This window comes from Poecile atricapillus, chromosome 1, assembly GCF_030490865.1.
Source record: "Poecile atricapillus isolate bPoeAtr1 chromosome 1, bPoeAtr1.hap1, whole genome shotgun sequence".
Taxonomy (NCBI): Eukaryota; Metazoa; Chordata; class Aves; order Passeriformes; family Paridae; genus Poecile; species Poecile atricapillus.
The window spans coordinates 160,265,272-160,283,548 of record NC_081249.1 but is presented as its reverse complement, the minus strand read 5'-3'; the positions used below and the strand labels follow the sequence as shown (position 1 = coordinate 160,283,548).

Genomic DNA, 18,277 nt, shown 5'->3' with positions numbered 1-18,277 from the left:
CTGCAGTTCTACAGGTATCCCTAAGTTTTTCTATATTCCCAAAGCTCTCAGGAAAGTGATGTTTCTGTTTCATTTCTGGTCCAGTCAGAAAAAGCAAAAGCATAAATCTTACATGAAAACATGTTCATGTTCACCTATGGAGTCTCAACATGATACAAGTCACCAGAGGTAAACCTGTAACACATTAAAACACAGTTTTTCATTCAAAGGTAAGTGACTGAGATCCTCAGTCTTCTCAAACCTAATTTGTTCTGATCACAGTGTTTCAATTAGGCAACATGAAGACATACCTGTACCAAGAACTTGGATTTACTTCATTTACCTCACGACAGGAAAAAAATATACAGAACCTCTCATTTGTGATAATTTCAGCTCTGAAAATTTCCCCATAATATTTGGGAGTAGATTTCTTAAGTAGATCTCTTAGTAGATCTCTTCACAAATGCTGAACACCTAAAATCCTGTGAAATTTGACAGGGGTTGACTACATTCAGTACATCTGCAAAATAGAGCTAAAGTAGAAAAACATCTTAATAACCTCCTAATGGACTACTGAAAACCATCGTTTCAGCAATCAGAATGAAAGCTGGCTCTTTTCCCCTTACAATGCAGAAATAATTGACATTTGAAATCAATAAAAAGCACTGCAAGAAAGAGGAATAGATCTGTATTTTAACTCCATTTGAGTGAATTGGACAAAAATGTTTTGCTTGGAAGGGCAAAGCAGAAAAGCACCTCTCTCAAAATAAGGAAGAAATATTTCCTTATGATGCATCAAAGTTTACCTGAAACAGGAAGGTATCTTTTCTATTACCCATCGCGAGGGAGGTAGCTGGCACTCATTCAGAGTAACATTTTCCCACACTCCACCATCCACATTCACACTTTGCAATCTGATAGGAAACATTCTCTAGCCCTTTGGCTCCCTAAGCAAATATCAGAGCCCAAGTTCTTCATCCTGTTTTTCAATAGCTCCCTTGCCAGTCACTCTTTGAGCAATGGTGAAACACACTTATTTCTCAAGTTTATCTTGGCTCAGCTCAGGAAGTATCAGACTGAATTTATGGTAAAGAAAAGCACAAGATCTTGTAGAAATTTAAAGTCAGGGGGTTTTGTTATAAAATTAACATTAGACGCAGTTCCAATACTACCTTAAAATGGACTTCATATGTATTTGTTTAATTACTCCTACTCAGAATTCTCAGAGAGGTTCTGGCTGCTTCAGCTGAGGATTGGCTTTAAAGCAACATCATGTCCTCCATGTGCCTCACAGGGTTTCTACAGCCTAATCAAGGAAACTCCTTTCTGAATTCATGCCTATTCATGACTGAATATCAGCTACAACAATATAACTGGGTTTAATAAATATTTTCTATACATTCTTAGCCTAGCTGCCCCACATCTACTCTTGACTGTTCCTATTATGAAGGATTATCCATATTTCTGTACCAATTATTATAAAATACTTCAATTTCTTAAGTATTCTATAAAATTACAATCTCAAGAGGTGTTAAACATTTCTGTAGGTATTCCAACTGGTACATTTTATTAAGGATGTTCTGTACATACTTAGTACATCAAACCTGATCTTAATTATCGCTAGCTTTCCTGAACCCTGCTTTTGGAATCAGATGCAGATGGCAGAAACAAATGTTTTAAATGCAGTACAGTATCCACGCTATGTGGATATAAGTTCCAGGAAAGAACACTGAAGTTAGGATAACCTGATTTGGTGCAGCTGTGAGAGACAGAAGAGTAGTTTCTGCTATGGCCTGGAAGTCCCTTCAGTCTCCACTTTTGTATTTATAGCACTTAAGGCACAAAGCTTCACCTGCATGGCTTCAGCTGTTTTCATCTGAGGCAAAAAGGAGTAACTCCAAGGAAGCAGAGCACAAACACTTGTTTGCTGTGCTGGCCTGTGGTACAGGCCACACTTTGCCAGAGTTACTTGCTTCCTGTAGAGCATGGAAGAGATGGTAGCCCAGCGCTACTGTCAAGCACCTGTTTGCATTCAAACCTCACAGAGCTCTGCCAGTGAACAAAACCTTCATCTTTGCTGCTTTCTACAAAGCGCTCTGAACACACCTTCAACCCTTTCACAGGTAGAAAACAGTAACACAGCAAACGCAAAATGGTCATATCACTTTGGAGGTGCATTTAAGCTGCTCAGCACATGAACTGCAAGGAGACTACAAAATCTCCAGCTGCACCACGAGATGGTGCTCAGCCCCCTCTAAGACACACATGGAGTACACCAGTCAGGAAAGTTTCCTTGAACTGGGTACTGGCATTCCTAGCATAATCACACACATTTGGGCTTACAAATGATTCCTTCTATGCAGCCCTGCTGGATACAGCATTCCCTGAAAAATACTGTTGTGCTGCAGAAAAAAAGAAAAAAAAGAATATATAAAAATTAAAAGAAAAAAATAGAGAGAAAAAAAAGGTTCTGTATTTTTAAATGTTTTTATGCTGCTTCACCTTCTCCATCGCATTTTATTATGCTTGAATTAAATCAAAGCATGACTAGTGAGTGAAATATTATAAACCTTTATTACAACAAGGAGTGGTCAATTTTGTAGGTGCAGCTTTCAATGGCAATGATAATTTAGGAAGCAGGTTTCCTTTAATCTAAAATTATCCTAAGCACAAAAATATCATAATATAATAAATTGAAAGTAACAATCTTTCTTTCTTTCTTTCTAAGATAAGAAAGCACAGAATTAAATTAGGCTAGTTTCTGTCCATCACAAAAAAAAAAGAAGTGGCACACTTGTGGCACCAATATTTTGGCAATTCTAGGACTATGATCAGTATTTTCATGGGAGAAGGCCATTTGGTAGCAGAATAGGCTACTGTAGCAATGTGATTGGGGTACATGCAATTAAAGTTACAATATAATGGTAACTACTAGTGTATGATTTAACCAGCTGGGTACTGGCCTCTAAAAATCTCTCTAGGCCTCTATAAATATGTATCTATCATCTTGCATTAACGTTCAGAGTTGCCACATGATGTTTGATGCCATCTTTCACAGTAGAACTGGCTACATATTAGCAGAAATGAATATTTAATCTGTAAGAGCCCTCATAAACTCCTGGCTTCATTCACTATCCAACTATGCAAATACTCCTTACAAGCCTACAAGGAAAAAAAACTCCCACATTTCTATAGTTCTTACCAGGGGCCTCTTTGCATTAAAATATTTTTATATTATGTCTGTCTTTAAAAAGGAATGATGAAATTCCATCAACATTTGCACCAGGCAGTTTTTTCTCTTGCACTAAATGTGCAAACCCATTTTGCTCAAATTAGAAACTGTACCATTATAAACTCTACACATGTCAACTGCAATGTAGGGAATCTGTTCAATATCTAGAACTCCTCACATACATGCAAATGGACTAGGGTTTTGAGACCATGAAATATCAAACATATAACATCTTTCCCCAACTCAGGTAAGAAAGTCTTGTGGTTTTGCTTGCAGCAGAAAAATTTTGCAAATATTGTCCCCCATCTTGAAGTTAAGAACTAAACCCCACAAATTCAGGAGGAGAACCATGCTAGATGGAAGACTGCAACTTTAAGTTGTTTAAGTGCTTTGTTTAACAGCTCTGTAAAGCAGCAACAGCTTGAAACCTGAAAGATGCTCATGTGATCCAAAAACAATAGTAGTTGCATTTCTTCATTTCCCTACCAGTTCAAAACAGGGGGCTGAATAATTTCAAATAAGATTCCCCTACAAGAAAAAGGGGAACAGAAAATACACTAATCCAAATGATGTCAGCATGGTAGCAGTTTATTAATATACAATTGAACCCTTACCTGAACCTACTCTTGCATTAACAGGTAATTAGCATAACTTCCCTGTTTTGTTTCAAGCTTTCTGGTGATTCCGCACTCCAGTTTCACGAGCAAATGAAAATAATAAAATATTCTTAGATGATTAAAACTATACCTGGTGATCTGGTTTCCAGCTCATAGTCATGCATGGACACTGGGAAATCCATTAAAAGGAAGAAGTTATTTTTCCATAATGAAGTGAGCTCACATGACTGTTTAATATAGTAATCACTGAAGTGACACAAATCAAAACTATATTTAACTGGAAAAATTACTTGAGGACTTCTCTCAGGCTTTCTAACTTCTCACATTCAGAATGAAAATTCTCAGCACATTGCATTTTCCAATAGTTAGAAAATTATTTATGATGATATAATGAATCTTCACCACTGATCAGACACATCTGTGGCATCTTGGTCAGGTTTCTTCTGCCATCAAGGCTTTCCACATAGTGTACTCCCTTTGCACAAAAGAAGCAAGAAGGCAACAGCTGTCTTCTTGGCCCTGAAATCTCAAGAGTCACCATTTTTTGAAAGGAGCAGACGATAAGGCATTAGAAAAGAATACATTACTGCTGAGAGGTTTGCTAAACGCGCATTTCCAGAGATGCAGCAGTAATGCACGCTTGCCATATGCACCATACACCAGTGTGCACCAGCCTGACCAAGAAAGATCCTCTCTGGGAGAAAAAGGGTTTTTGTTCTCCATGGCTCATTTTGTCCCTACACTAACAGCAAACATTTGTAAGCTGCTTCTTCCAGAGGCAGCCCACAAATCTGCAGATCACCTTTCCCCACCTCACTTCTCAGCAGCCAAAATTTAAACACAGAAGCATCAGTAGATATTTTTTAAGTGAACTTCTTAGTGCTGTGCACAACTTCTCTGGCCCCAGAGAAAAGTTTTCTCAGAGCAGTGTCTTTTGCCATACACGCCAGCCTAGCAGTGGAAAATACAGGCAATATGATGGGTCACCGTGGCAGAACAGTATCAGTCACTGCTGAAAGAGGTGGGCTGTGAGGATTATTAAACCTGGAATAAACCTCTCAGCTGTGGAAAGACAATTTTTCTCTATCAACCCTCTCAGCATTCATGGAAACAGCAGCCAATACTAAAGCCCTAATGCAAGTCACTATTTGATTTTAAGATAGTCAGCAGCCTGATGTCTTAATCCTGGAAACAATATATTTCATACTCCTACACAGCTCTCTGGTGCTACCTCTCACACAGCAAGTTTCCTCAAACTTAGTGCCTTGTGTAGAAAAAGAAAATCAGTGAAATGGAAAAAGAAATTACCAAATACTTGATGGCTGGACACCATAAATGACATTGTTTCAGTCTACCTTTAGCCCTCTGTTTTACTGTATGGCAGCAAAAGCATTGCCTTTCTAAGTTCTGTATCGAAATGTTCACAAGCTTTCAAGGGTATGTTCTTTTCCTGGGTGTACTGGGTCTGGCTGAGAGGGAGTTAAACTTCTTCAGAGCAACACACACAATGCCATGTTTTGGATTTGCTAGCAAAACAGTGTTGATAATACACAGGCAGGCAGAGAGTGAGAGAGCAGCTGTGTCCTTCTTAACCACCTACAGGGGTTAAACCACAACACTGAGGAAAGTGCAAGTGATGACAGCTGATCTGAAAACAACACAAATCAATTTATACAAGGAAAGTGGCCAAAATAACAAATCGAGGTGTTTACACATTTTTCTATCAAAGCTTTTTTCCACCCCCCCCACCCCCCCCCAGGCATCCTGGCTGAGATCCTGCAAATATTGCAATAGAAAAGGAAAAAAAGACTGTTTTCCTCAGATGTGAGAAAGGAAGCTGATAATATAACAACTGGTGGATAAGAGAGAAATGTTGCTGACCACAATTAGTTAATTCAATGTATCATTAAATAAAATCTAGCATCAAAAGACTTCTTTCTAGGTTACTCCAAGCTTCAACAGTATCGTTTTCCTCTAAAAATAAAATAAAAATATTAAAAAAAAAACCAAAACAAAAACAACAAACTACCTACCTCACGGTTTTCATATTTCATAATCTTTGTTATAGCATCCAAGATCCCAATACTTAATTAGCATTTTTAACATTAAGTAATGTGTACCTATCTTAGTGACTGACAGGATGATTGATATGGTTTGCTCTGACCTTCAAAACAGTTCTCTTTTGTAGTTATAATCCTAAAGAAGGGGTGAGAGGCTACCGAAATTGAAAATTAAATATAACTATAAATGTACAACAAACACAAAGACAATCTTTTCAAAAGTCAAAAGGAATCAAGAAAAGCTGCTGGTGTAGGAATAATAGCCAGCAAACCAGAAGAGCTGTTTTCCAAAAGTGGTCATTGATTCCTGACAGATGCCTGCTGAGTTTCCAAGGTTAGTTTTCTTTCTTGTTAGGTCTCGCCACAGCAATTTAGGTAAAAATAATGCAGAACACATTCTGCCAAGCTCTGCTTTCATCATCGCCATCTCTCCATACTGATGACCTGTCTCTCCCTGAGTACTGAAACTGAAGACTCAGAATTGAGACTTTCAAAGGATGACCTGACTCCTGTTAACTAACAGCTGGGCTCAGCTGAATTCTAGAAAACACAGACTTGTGTTCGTAGCCTAGATCTGTGGCCCCTGATGAAATATTCTGGGATTCGGGGACGTTGTGATACAGCAAACTGCAGTTTAGAATTGCTCAAACCAATTGTGCCACAGGAAAACCTTAATCTTCATGGCACAGTCTGGATGAGGAGGGCTAAAGACACTGTGAAAAGCCTGTGCTCATTAAACTCAGTGTTCTGCCCCCAGTAATGGCAATCACTAGTACCTCTTTACCAGTCACTCCTTATTCAATATACACTGATCCTTAAAGCTCACTGATATGGCCTTAAGTTTACAGAACAGGTGGTGCCCAACATAGCAAGCAGTGCTTGTGCTGATTGATTTTTGTCTTTATAACTATTTAAAGCCTCATTAGAGATGCTCTCTCTGAGTTGTTCGCAAACAAAATTAATAACATACAAAATAGTCAGTTCCTTCTAGATCCTGAGGCATGAGTTTTCAGTTTTGTGCCAATGTTCTTTGAATAAAAAAAAAAGGCGCGAATATTCTGGCAACTAATTACACAACGTAATCTACAGAAGACATATTGTCTAGACATCAGTGAAGTGGAGCAGTTTCTCACATGTGCTTTACATTTTCTCTCTCACCCAGATAGATGTCCACATAGAACCCAGCCTATAAAGGGACTTAGCCTCTCCACTGCAACTGATAATTGCTTGGATTCTGCTGCATCTTTGTAAAACAAGCTCAGAAGCACTATTTCCCTTTGTAGGGGTACCAAGCAACCTCTCAGTTGAAAACATGTCTTGGTTTAGGTTAAGGACAGGGTTCATTTTTTGCAGTAGCCATGGGGGTGGGGAGCCTGTCGCTGTGTGGGCATGGCCAGGGCCCTAATATTATTCAATACCATTTCATGTCATTGCCAGGGCAGGGAAAGGGACTCTCTTTCTCTCCTTTTGGGAAGAAAGAGTATTCCTCTCTGGTCATGGGGAAAGCTCGGGTGGGTGGAGGTTCTGCCTGAAATTGTTTTTCATTGTCCCAGGCTTGGTGGGAATTTTGCACGTAAATCACCCTTTCTTTGTACATTTTTTGTTATTGGTATTGGTGCTGTTCATTTTCTTATGTCATGGTCAATTCCAACAAATAGTTCTTAACTTATCTCTGCCTTTTGTCTCCCACTGAAGGGGAGGGAAGGGAGCAGCTCATGGTTTTCTTTTCATTGGAAGTACTATATTGGAGAATACCATTCCTAAACTATGACATTAAGTCAAGAGGGTATTTTTCTCACTGGCCTGAATCAAGAAAGTCTGAGACAAAAGAGGTCATTTTGTAGTAGCTGCCACAGGGAAGAGGAATTTGTTGTGTTATGAAATAAAGCTCATCTGCACATCCATGAAAGAGCTCAGAGAGACAGCAACAAGAGGGGGAGCACACATAATGTCTTCCTGGGTTATATCCAGGGCCATCAGCCCACCAAAGACCCATATGCACAAGCCCCAAGGAGCACAGGGCAGAGCAGCAGGTGGGAGCACAAATCACAGACTCCTGAGCAAAGAAAACCTTGTCCAGGTCTCTCCCAGGGCTGCCCTGGCAGAGCCATTGCTTCCAGTGTCCCAGCATGACACTCATCACTATTTGGTAGCTCTTGTTATCACCTTTTGGATTAAGGGGATTGCTGCATAGAGTGGGACATTTGCAATGTCAGGGAAAAGTGGTTAGGGGCCAGACAGACTAACTAGGAGGTGTTTAAAGGGAGAAACCAAAGGCACAAAGAGGGAGAAGTTTAGGTGATTTTGGGAAGAGCAAGAGTGGGAAAATAAATATAAGGGTAAGGGGATAAAAAGGGCTGGGCATGTAAATAGCTGCTGATCAGTATGTTTATCTGATTAGTGCAGCCTGTCCTGTCTTATTAAATCCTTTTCTATGTCTTTCCTGGGTGAGAGCCCTTTATTCTCCGTGCATGAGGGTGAATGGGGCTCTGAGAGCAGTGACTGGAGTCAGACCATGGGGTCAACAGGCCCAGGTGTTCATGGTGCCAGAGCCTGGAAAGAATGTGAGTTTGTGAACTCTAGCAATGGGCCTGCCAAGAGCACATCTTTAGCTTGCTACAGATAGAACCTGGGAGCAAACAGTGGCATAATCTTCCTGATTATGTTTAAATGGAGTTAGGAGATAGTACAGTCACAAATACGATGTGTATGTTTAATCATACTGCTTCACTTTCAAAATGTTTTTTCATTAGAGTACTATTAAGATTTCATTAAAATGACATTAATATCACTAGGAATTGGATAAGGACACTGGGATTTGCAATATTTTGATCTGAGTTAGCACAGCTTCCTATTTACTTACTATAAAACAGAAAAAAGAAAACTTTAAACCTCTCCCAGAAAGTTACACATCATAGATTCATATTTTATGTTGTTACAGTGGCACTTAATAAAATGAAATGTTAACACTGCATTGAATAAGGCACTAAATACAGTAAGTACGGCATCCAAAACAGAACCAAACATTCTAGCTGTCATTATTTTCAAAAATTAATTTGATTTCAAACAACATGTTAAATTGTGAGAACTCACAGAGACACAGAATCAACTGTGTAGAAGTGATTAGACTGATTTTTTTATCCTCTTCCATTTATGCTTTTAGCAGCAGTTAAGAAGATATGGAAGTTTTGAGGCATTAAAAGTGACATGAAAATAGACAATGGCTTGTCTGGCATGCTTTAGCGAGAAGAAAAAGCCTCATTATGAAATAACAAGCAATAAGACACAAGTGTTCACTGTCCCAAGGAGCTACTTCTGGCAGATCTCTCATAGAATTAGTGTCAAAGTATGTGACTGAATATTGACACACCACATAAAAGGCTTTCAGGAGAGAGAACTAGACCAAGAGTAGTAGCCTAAAAAGAATAGAATGAAAACACCTCCATAATCTAACAAATCTGTAGGACACACAGCTCTGTGCTCCGCACTTATACTGAGTAGAATGCTCAAAGCTATCCACATCTAATCTGATATGAAGTGGGGTCACTGGATATGGAATAATGAAATTAAGGAGTAGAGAACTTCGAAAAAATGAAGAAAAATCAGAGCACCAGACATGGCACAAACTATAAAACTACCAGAACTTCAACTTTCTTCAAAGTGAACAATGCATTTCAATAAACAGTTTAGAGGAGAGGGACCATTTTCTCAGGAAATCCTACTTAAAAAAAAAGTGTAGGCAGAATTCCAAGAGACTTTAATACTTAGACTTTATGTATTCTCCCCATGAATCCAACCAACAAAACTGTGCTTTCCATTGTCTACATTATGTTGAGGAATTGTTCAGTGCACCTTCACACAGTTTATTTGGAAATCCTGGTCCTGCTTTTAGTTGTGCTGATTTCAGATTCAGCTACACAGCTACATAAATGTGTGAGCAAAAGAATTGTTGGGTCCTTCTAAATATGCAGAAACAGAAAAGATCAGTTTTGGTATCTTCAAGAGGGAAAAGAAAGAATTAGATTAATATTAAAGTAAGTACAGAGACAGTAAAAAACTCTGAAATCCAACAATGATGAACTACAGAGAGAAGGTAAGATGAAATGATGAAAACAATGGTTTGCATCAGATATACAATAGCCCAAACATATATGAGAGAAAAGCCCTCAATCTTTTCAATGAAAATTAAGAGCAAGTATAAATGCGTACCTGGGACAATATGCAAGATTCCTCTCAAACTTCAATGCTTGAAGTAATGGGCTATTAAGCTACATGTTCCACAAAACCCCAAAAGTTTACCTTTAAAACCATTCACTGGGTGCCTTCTATTCAGTTACCAGTGGCAACTGCTTGACCTGAAACTCTTTAACTGCTGGGAAGCCCATTTGTCAAGTTACTTTAAAACACTTCTGCTCATCTCAACAGACCCTGGCAGACACATCTGTACGTGGATAACTCCCTCTGCACAAGTAAATGTCAGTGTGCCTGCAGGAATGCTTACAGTGATATTTGGTCTGCTTCTGCCTAACCATATTTTATTCATTCAAGGATACAAGTTTCACCAATCCCCAGCAGGCTCCCTTCTAGGACATGGGACAGCTGACCTGAGTTATTGCAACAGGCAGCAAAAAAAACCAAGGTACTGGAGGGACTAAGGGTAGAGATGTTCGTTTTCCGCAAAGCATCATAAAAAATAAATTAGGAAGATCCAATGTGTTTCAAATAAAGAAATAAATTTAAACCTTCGGGGGAAGACTGTATTTAAAAATGCAACAGGCTCAACTATTAAAAATGGATGGTAGCAAAATGATTCAGGATGTTTTGATGCTTATGGGGAAACTAACAAAAAAATGGAATTCAAACTGTCTTCCCATTGCTTTCATTGTAGGACTCTCTTTTTCCTCTCTTTTTGTTCTCGTTCTTTTGAATGTTTCTTCCAATTAGTGCTAGCTTTTTATTTGCATAAAAACCAGACAATTGCTACTTGCTACTAAAGCTGATTTCCCACCTGAAGATAGTCTTCCATAGCTAAGCTTTTAACAGGCAGCTATCATCAAAAGTTGAAGGTGCTGACAATATCAGATTGTTGTCCAGTACCAGAGGAAATGAATCCTCAGATGACAAACAGCATGAAGAACTATGGGGCAAGTGATTTGATAGAGTTACAGCTGGTTAAGCAGCAAGAGTATATGAACTCTTATGAAGCAAAAGATCCTATTTTTATGTAAATGTCCTCACCACTGCTGTGTAAAATCTGGCAATCTCAGCTACTACATTCAAGACACTTTTTTTTTTCCTATTGCACAGTCTATCTTGAAATTTAGTGTGAAAACTTCCAAGAGCAAAAGGAATTCAAAAAGACCTGTCAAGATCTGAGTCATACACTGACTAATCCCACTTGTAGTGGTTTAATCCCATACAACAACTAAGCACCATGCAGCTGCTTCCTCCCATCAGTGGGATGAGAAGGAAAATCAGAAAAAGGTAAAACAAGTGGGTTGAGATAACAACCTGATAATTGAAATAAAGTAAATTATCATGAACAAGCTGCTGTGGCATATCAGAGCTTCTCCCCAGCTACAGGCTCCCAGGAACCACTTCCCAAGTCCAAAAAACAAATTGCTCACATTTTTGTACAAAGTAGGGTTTCAATCAGCTTCCATTTGCCCTTCATAAATACTTCTACATAAAATCTAGCACAGAGGACCTGCCAGTTTAGGAATCTGATAACAAATTAAGATAAGCCTCGAAGCACTCTTGAGAGCTAAACAGCTCCATTGTTTGGGGAGTGCTTTTTACTTTGAGGCCTACATCAAGTTTAATCAGCTCTTTGAAGTAGAATAGAAAAGATTTGGCTTGCTCAGTCAGTCTGGAAATGGATATGATCTTTCACTGTTATTTTTCACAAAAATTTTATAGTCCTTCCTTCCTACTTCTACATACTGAAAGAAATCTTAGGTGACCCATAGGTTCAAATGGAATTTCTTACAGAAACCTAAGAATGGCAAATGCTATATATATACATATATATATATATATATATATACATATACAAAGGATACGTAAGACTCTAAATGTAAAATCTAATTTTTCTTTATTCCATATGCAAAAAGAAATTACTTTGAATAAATATCATGTTAAGTTGTCAACATTCTGCAGTAAAGCAAGAGTTAGAAGCTTGTTTTCTTTGTTTTTAAATATGCCTGCCTTTTTGTAGTGGAGAAGTGCATACAGTACCTGTTGTTATTCTTATGTGGTTCCTTAAAAGTTTTCATAAAGACAACAGGTTACCAGTGAAATACAGTATCAGCTCATCAGGTTCTTCAGGTGCTCTTCTGCAAAGCTATGAAATAACAGTTCATCTCGTCCTTGTAGAAACCTAATACAAAATTTTCCACATACAATCACCTTAAAGTCTTCCCTCCTCCCTCTCCAGCTTCATATCCCACCCAACCCTTCAATTCCAGAAGATTTTTTTAAAGAAAAGGAAAAAAAAAAAGAAAAAAAGAAAAGAAAAACAGCTTATAAAACAGCAAAGAAAATAAAGTTATTTTAATATATATAGAAAGAGAACAAAATGAAACTTGAGGGAAAACTTACTGGCGTTACAGTTTATCCTGATACAGTCTAGATGGGGAAAAATAAATGAAAGATGAAATTGCATCCTTCAAGGTAACAGCTGCAGACATCCAAAAACAATCAGTCCACCCTTCCGGGGACAGACACACGCAAAGAGATGTGGCCATTTTATACTTATACACAGTCTGTACAAGCTCAGGAGTGGGTGTATATGTACAGTATATTCTATGTAAATATCTGTTACATATATATACATATATATACACACATATATATATACACATATGTATAGAGAAATATACCAATATACATACATAGCCACATGTTGACACAGAAAGTTCTTTTCTTCTTATAGAAACCTACAAATCTAAGAGAATCTTCCACTCCAGAATATGAACTGATATGAATTACAATTAAAAAATTTATAATTAAGGCATAAAAATCTCCCTCAAGACACAAGTCACATTCACGTGTCATTTTGCTTTTTAGAGACCTTTAGGAATTTCTCTAAGCTTGAAGCTCAAACCTTTACACTTGGTTTCTTTTAAATTAATTTGTATTGTTATTGCATAAATACACCATCTGTGAACAGAGAATACCTGTAAAATCAGTCTATGAGGTTTGTTGGTGCAATATTTAACCCTTTCCAGCTCTCCCAAAGACAGACCCTCTTCTCATTCCCCCAAAGCCAGCCCAAAACATTTTTCAATATGTGCACAGACACATTTGACACTGTCCGCTCAGGCGAGGAAAGGGTTAATATACTGCCCAGTTGTGTCCTATCATAAAATGGCCACTTGCAAACAGCTAACCGCACGAACGCCCAGCCCAGATTTCAGCTAGTTCTGGAGGTTGGGAATGCTCTTTTTTGGGGGCTTGGCAGGGAGAATGGGGATTTCTCTCAAAGGTCCCCAGCTCTGCCAGTTCCCCAGAGCCTGATCTCATCTTGCTGTCTGAACGCTAAGACTGAGTGGGGCGTTTGTAACGTTCAGGGAGAAGATGAAATAGGCAGTGAAGTGGCAGATCTGAGAACCTTTGCTGGCCCTGCTTCATTCAGAGGTCACAGGAAAGGGAGGGACAAAGAGAGGGATAAGGAGAGAAAAATAGGCTGTGCTTGTGGAATCTAATAAATGGCAACTGAGTAGTCTCCAAAAAGCTAGCAAGCTGAGGTAGGAGAGCCTGAGCTAGAGGGTTTCTGAGCATTGCTCCTCTCTTTTAACACACTAATGCTCAGCGTATCGCAGGATAAGATCCATAAGAGGATCTTTCATTTATAAATGCCAATTTACAGCCTTGTGGACATCCACTGCTATGGCATCTAACATAGGCTATAGTGCTATTACATATCTTGGGCTATGCTGACCTTCTCTCAGGAAATCAAGGCCATGAATAATAGCACCATGCTAGTGGACATGTTGTCTGGACAACTAGAGCTTTAATCACCAGGAGTGGTTGTACTCATTACAGAGATATGGCCCAGCAAGTGAGATTATACAAAATGGCAGAGAAATACAATGCAGTTTGCTTCCTAGCTGGACCAATTTTATGTTTGCTCAGACAGATGTAGGAAAATTATTTCAGCAGCTAAACACAGTTCTTAAAAAATGAAGGAGGGGAAAGAACAAGTCTATAAATAATAAATACAGAATTGTAATGAGCAGGGACATACCAATCACAACATAGCCAGAGAGAGTCTGTTTTCAAGCAGAACTTCTCCTGAGAAAATCTGGGTTTGGTTTTGTGCGATTAGGTTTGTCATGTGTCGTCAACCGCAACAGAAAAGTGGGAGCAAACAGCCCTGGAGCAACCGCTACGATCACCATACAGTGGTGGCTATATCCCTTTACAGGAGCTGGGTGGGGTAAAGGGAGCTCTGAAGTACATGCAGGGGAACTTCTCTCTCTGACCTGACGGAGAGTGACAGCAAGAGAGACACCCAAGTCTCACTGCAGGCAAGTGAGGTCAAGAGAGTTGCTACAGCTGGAACATGGGAATTTCTTATGGACTAAAGAGCAAGTATGCTGGAAAGGGAACATACATGGCTGGTTCTCAGCAACATTCATCGAAGAGACTAAAATCACTCTTGTGTTATTGATGCATGCAAAGTTTTGTTGTTTTGGTTGGTTTTTTTTTTTAAGTGATACCGCAATAACTATACGTCCTAGGGCTTGCCCTCAGGCTGAAACACTACTCCAGATGAAGGGATAGACATTTCAAACTGAAAATCAGTGTAGCCCTTATCTTGGCTGCAAGATTCCTATTTCAAAGGCTGAGAGTCCAGGCCACTGAGAGGGCTGCCCTGACAAGTACATGGCACCACTACATCTCCAGACTGTGAGCACAAAGTCTGCAATGCCATGCAATTGGGAGACAGACAGAAACACGCAGGTGCACTCCAAAGGAAGCAGCTCCTCATCCAGGTTTTATCTAACTGGATCCTGCAGGGCACCAAAGAGAGGGTATCTGCTTGTTCTGTTACACCAGCACCACCATACCATCTACACTACCATTAAAGAACGTGCATAGAGGTTTTTTTTGTTGTCTTAATTTTGAGCCTTGCCCAAAGCAATGCAAAAATATTCCAACCATTAATTCATAAAGCTTTTCTCTCCCTCTGAAATCAGTTTTTGAAAAGAAAGAAAACACTTATGTTCCTCTAAACTAGTACAACAATACAAATCCAAAGCAGAGGAGATTTTTCCCGGCGGTGAAGGTGCAGGTGTAGTCTGGTCTTTGTGCTCAAAGAGCAGCATCTGGTTAATTCAGGAGTAATTAAAAAAACTCCTCGGGATTCCTCCTGCACAGTACCAGGGCAATAAGAATTCTGGTAATCATCATCTGGGGCACTCAGTCCTATTACCAGTATTTGCTTCTGAGATGGGTTTTGGAGATGAGTATGCCTGAACAGCTGTAAATCCAGTCACCTGCCAGTTCAGCAACTGGACAGGGAATGTGGTGGATAGAAGGGAAGTGAAAATTGAGTCTGTTACTGTATGGGGTGCAGGATTAGTGGGGAAGACCTTCTGCAGTTACTTTCTTTTCATTAATTGTCTAATGTAAACCAGAAGCTCCTTCCTTAGTGCTCAGATGAAAGGTTTTCCAGAGCATATTACCTGGAAAATGGGCCAAAGACACTCTCCTTCCAAAAGGTTAAATAGCTCAATTGCAGTTGGCTTTCACAAGGGACCCATTGCTTGAATGGAGGTATCTTTAGCAGCAAACAGAGATCTGCAAATTAGGCCTGTGTTTCTTACCATTTTTATCTTTTTGTCTGAAAATAGTAATATGTATTTGATGCTGCTAAGGCTTCGGGCTATTTAATCCTCAAATCAAGAAAGAAAGTCACCTTTACTACGTAAGGACAAAATGTTTTTTTCTTTGGATGAGCAGCCATATGTGTCTATGGAAGAGTACATAAGGGCAAGAAAAGGCAAAAAAAGATAATCAGGGCCCAACTGTTTCTAAGCTCACTCTGAGTTATTTCCTATGGGAAAGCCAGATGCAGTCCTGTGTACATTTATCCTATGTTACATTGAGGCTCCTTGCCTCTGTCCTACTTGCACTATTTTTATATAGAAATGGCAAAAGAAACTTTCCCTTTTGGATGGGCAAACATGGCTCTGCAACCCTTCAGGATTTATCTTAGGAAAAGATAGGTGAGAGAGATAAGTACACTGCCTTAATAAGAGGAGGCAGGAAATATTTATCCTAGTCACCGGTGACCTGAATATGTATCAGGCCAGGAAGAAAGAAACCTGAAATATTCTTTAATGAAAGTCAGCATAACATTATAACCCTGCCACTTATTAATGGCAGAAAAAATGTGAACATGGATCTCCCTATCAGACCAGCCATTTCGTTCCCTTTCTGCACATCATCTCAGCATCAAAACTCATTCCCAAGCATGTTCCAAGCTATGATTTGCATAATTTCTCTCTCTCTCTCCTTCCACTCCAGACCCTTTTGTTCAAAATCCTTCCCAAGGGAAGTGAGATGCGTATCATATTTGGATTTCTATTCTTCACACAACAAAACCTGAAACTACTGAGAGAGCCCTGCTTTCAACATGAAGATTTGCAGTGCCTCAGGCACTCACACTGGAAAGGTCTGAAGCAACTTCCTTGCACCCTTCCTCAGAGAATTATTCATTGCTGCTCTTCCTTTCCCTTTCCACCTTCTAGAGCAAGCACCCAGCTGCCCAAGGCCACCCACTCCCACTGTGCCTCTCTCCCCTGGCTGGTTTGGACACTGAGTGCTGAGGGGTGAGAGGGATATGCCAGCCCCTGCAGGCTGCTCCGTATGCTCTGTTCTCAGGGCTGTTTGCTGTGCGGGCCGCAGGCTTCAGGCCTTTGAAGGGTCGAATACCATCTTTTGATTTACCATGGCTGATGGGGTATGGGAAAGCTTTACAACCAAAACACACAGAAGAGTCAAAAAAAAAAAAAAGAAAAGGAAAATAAAGAAAAGGAAAAAAACGTAGGAAAGACCTTAATTAAGACACAAATGATAATAAGTAATCAAATGAAATAGATCAGAGAAGAGAAGAAAGAGACAGCTCTTAGTAACAATATTAAATGACAGAAGAAAAGCACAATTAAATAACTCACCCCTCAAAACAGTCCTTTTTCATACACATCGTGAGTTAGATGCTTGGGGGATCCTGGCATGTAGCTAGGTCAGCACCAAGCATACTCAGATCTTCAGAGGTGGTGTTGATGACTGTTTCTCACTGGTAAGGAGATTTTGGCAAGGTAGGATAAAGATTTGGTTCTTGTTTGTGACATTTGGGCTATGAGCAGTCTCCATGCAAAGTTATTATGACTTAAACAACTGGAAATGAATGGCTTTAGTAAGGTGATTCCTCCTCAAATTCTGTTCTTCAACAGCAAGGTAAATGCTGTTTTGCAGAAGGAAAGTCCTGTTTCAAGGACACTTTCTGACAGTTTTATAAATCTGAATAAAGGAGAGGTGAAGCTCAATCTGGGTTCCAATAGTCTGAATTACCCCTCTGTTGAGTTAGACATAGGAGAGTGCTGACAGGTTTTCACTGGTCCAGCCTGTAGTCACTTTGGGGAAGATTCAACATGACAAAAATTTACAGCTGAAAAGCTGGCAAAATGTGGCATACACGTTGCTTCAGTCCCTGCTACTACACAGAATCAGCCTTCAGTTTACACAGAGGTTTGTTTAAAGATTTTGTCCCTGCATTAAGCTGTCAACAGCACATCTTTTCTGAACATGTGTAGTCCATCTGTCAAATCTTTAGCCACTCTTTTAGGTGCCAGACAGTAGGAGTTGAACAGTCCACCTCTAGGCTAGGTGATGGCATAACAAATCCCAGTGAGTGCTAAAAGTGACCTGTGCCAATCAGGCACACAATGTTGACAGGCCCTGAGGGAAAATATTTTCTGCCAGCATGATGTGATGAAAATTGGAAAGGAAAGAGTAAGCATTAAAAAAATAAGTATATTCAGGGTTATACAAATATACCCTCCTCATATCCACTTAGGGTCTAAGTCTAGGAGGCCCCAAACATCCAAAATGAGAAATTCCCCTAATTCTCATTCATTTTTAAGAAGATATAACAGAATCAAACAAGTGGTACCTTTTTCAGAAGAAAAAGTGACAATTTTTGATGAAGTCTGGAAATTTTCATGCTGTAGTACTTCTCATGTGAGAATACCAAAGGTGATAAAAGCAGCCCTTATTAAAATACTAACACATCACTCACAGGTTGCAAAGAACTCTCCTTTCAACAAGTAGAGAAATTAGGGCTTGCAAAGTAAAAGAACTGGCTCTGGGCTACAAGA

At 39.4% G+C, this 18,277-nt stretch overlaps 1 protein-coding gene across 5 annotated transcripts in view; it reads right to left on the bottom strand.

Moving 5' to 3' along the window:
• The window catches only part of NRXN3 (neurexin 3), a 961,828-nt gene that overhangs the window by 604,132 nt on the left and 339,419 nt on the right, over positions 1-18,277 (bottom strand). For all 5 annotated transcript variants that reach the window (XM_058828761.1, XM_058828777.1, XM_058828767.1 and 2 more), the window contains one exon: positions 12,489-12,515. In XM_058828761.1, coding sequence (XP_058684744.1) covers positions 12,489-12,515 — 27 coding nt within the window. The remainder of the gene's footprint in view (positions 1-12,488; positions 12,516-18,277) is intronic.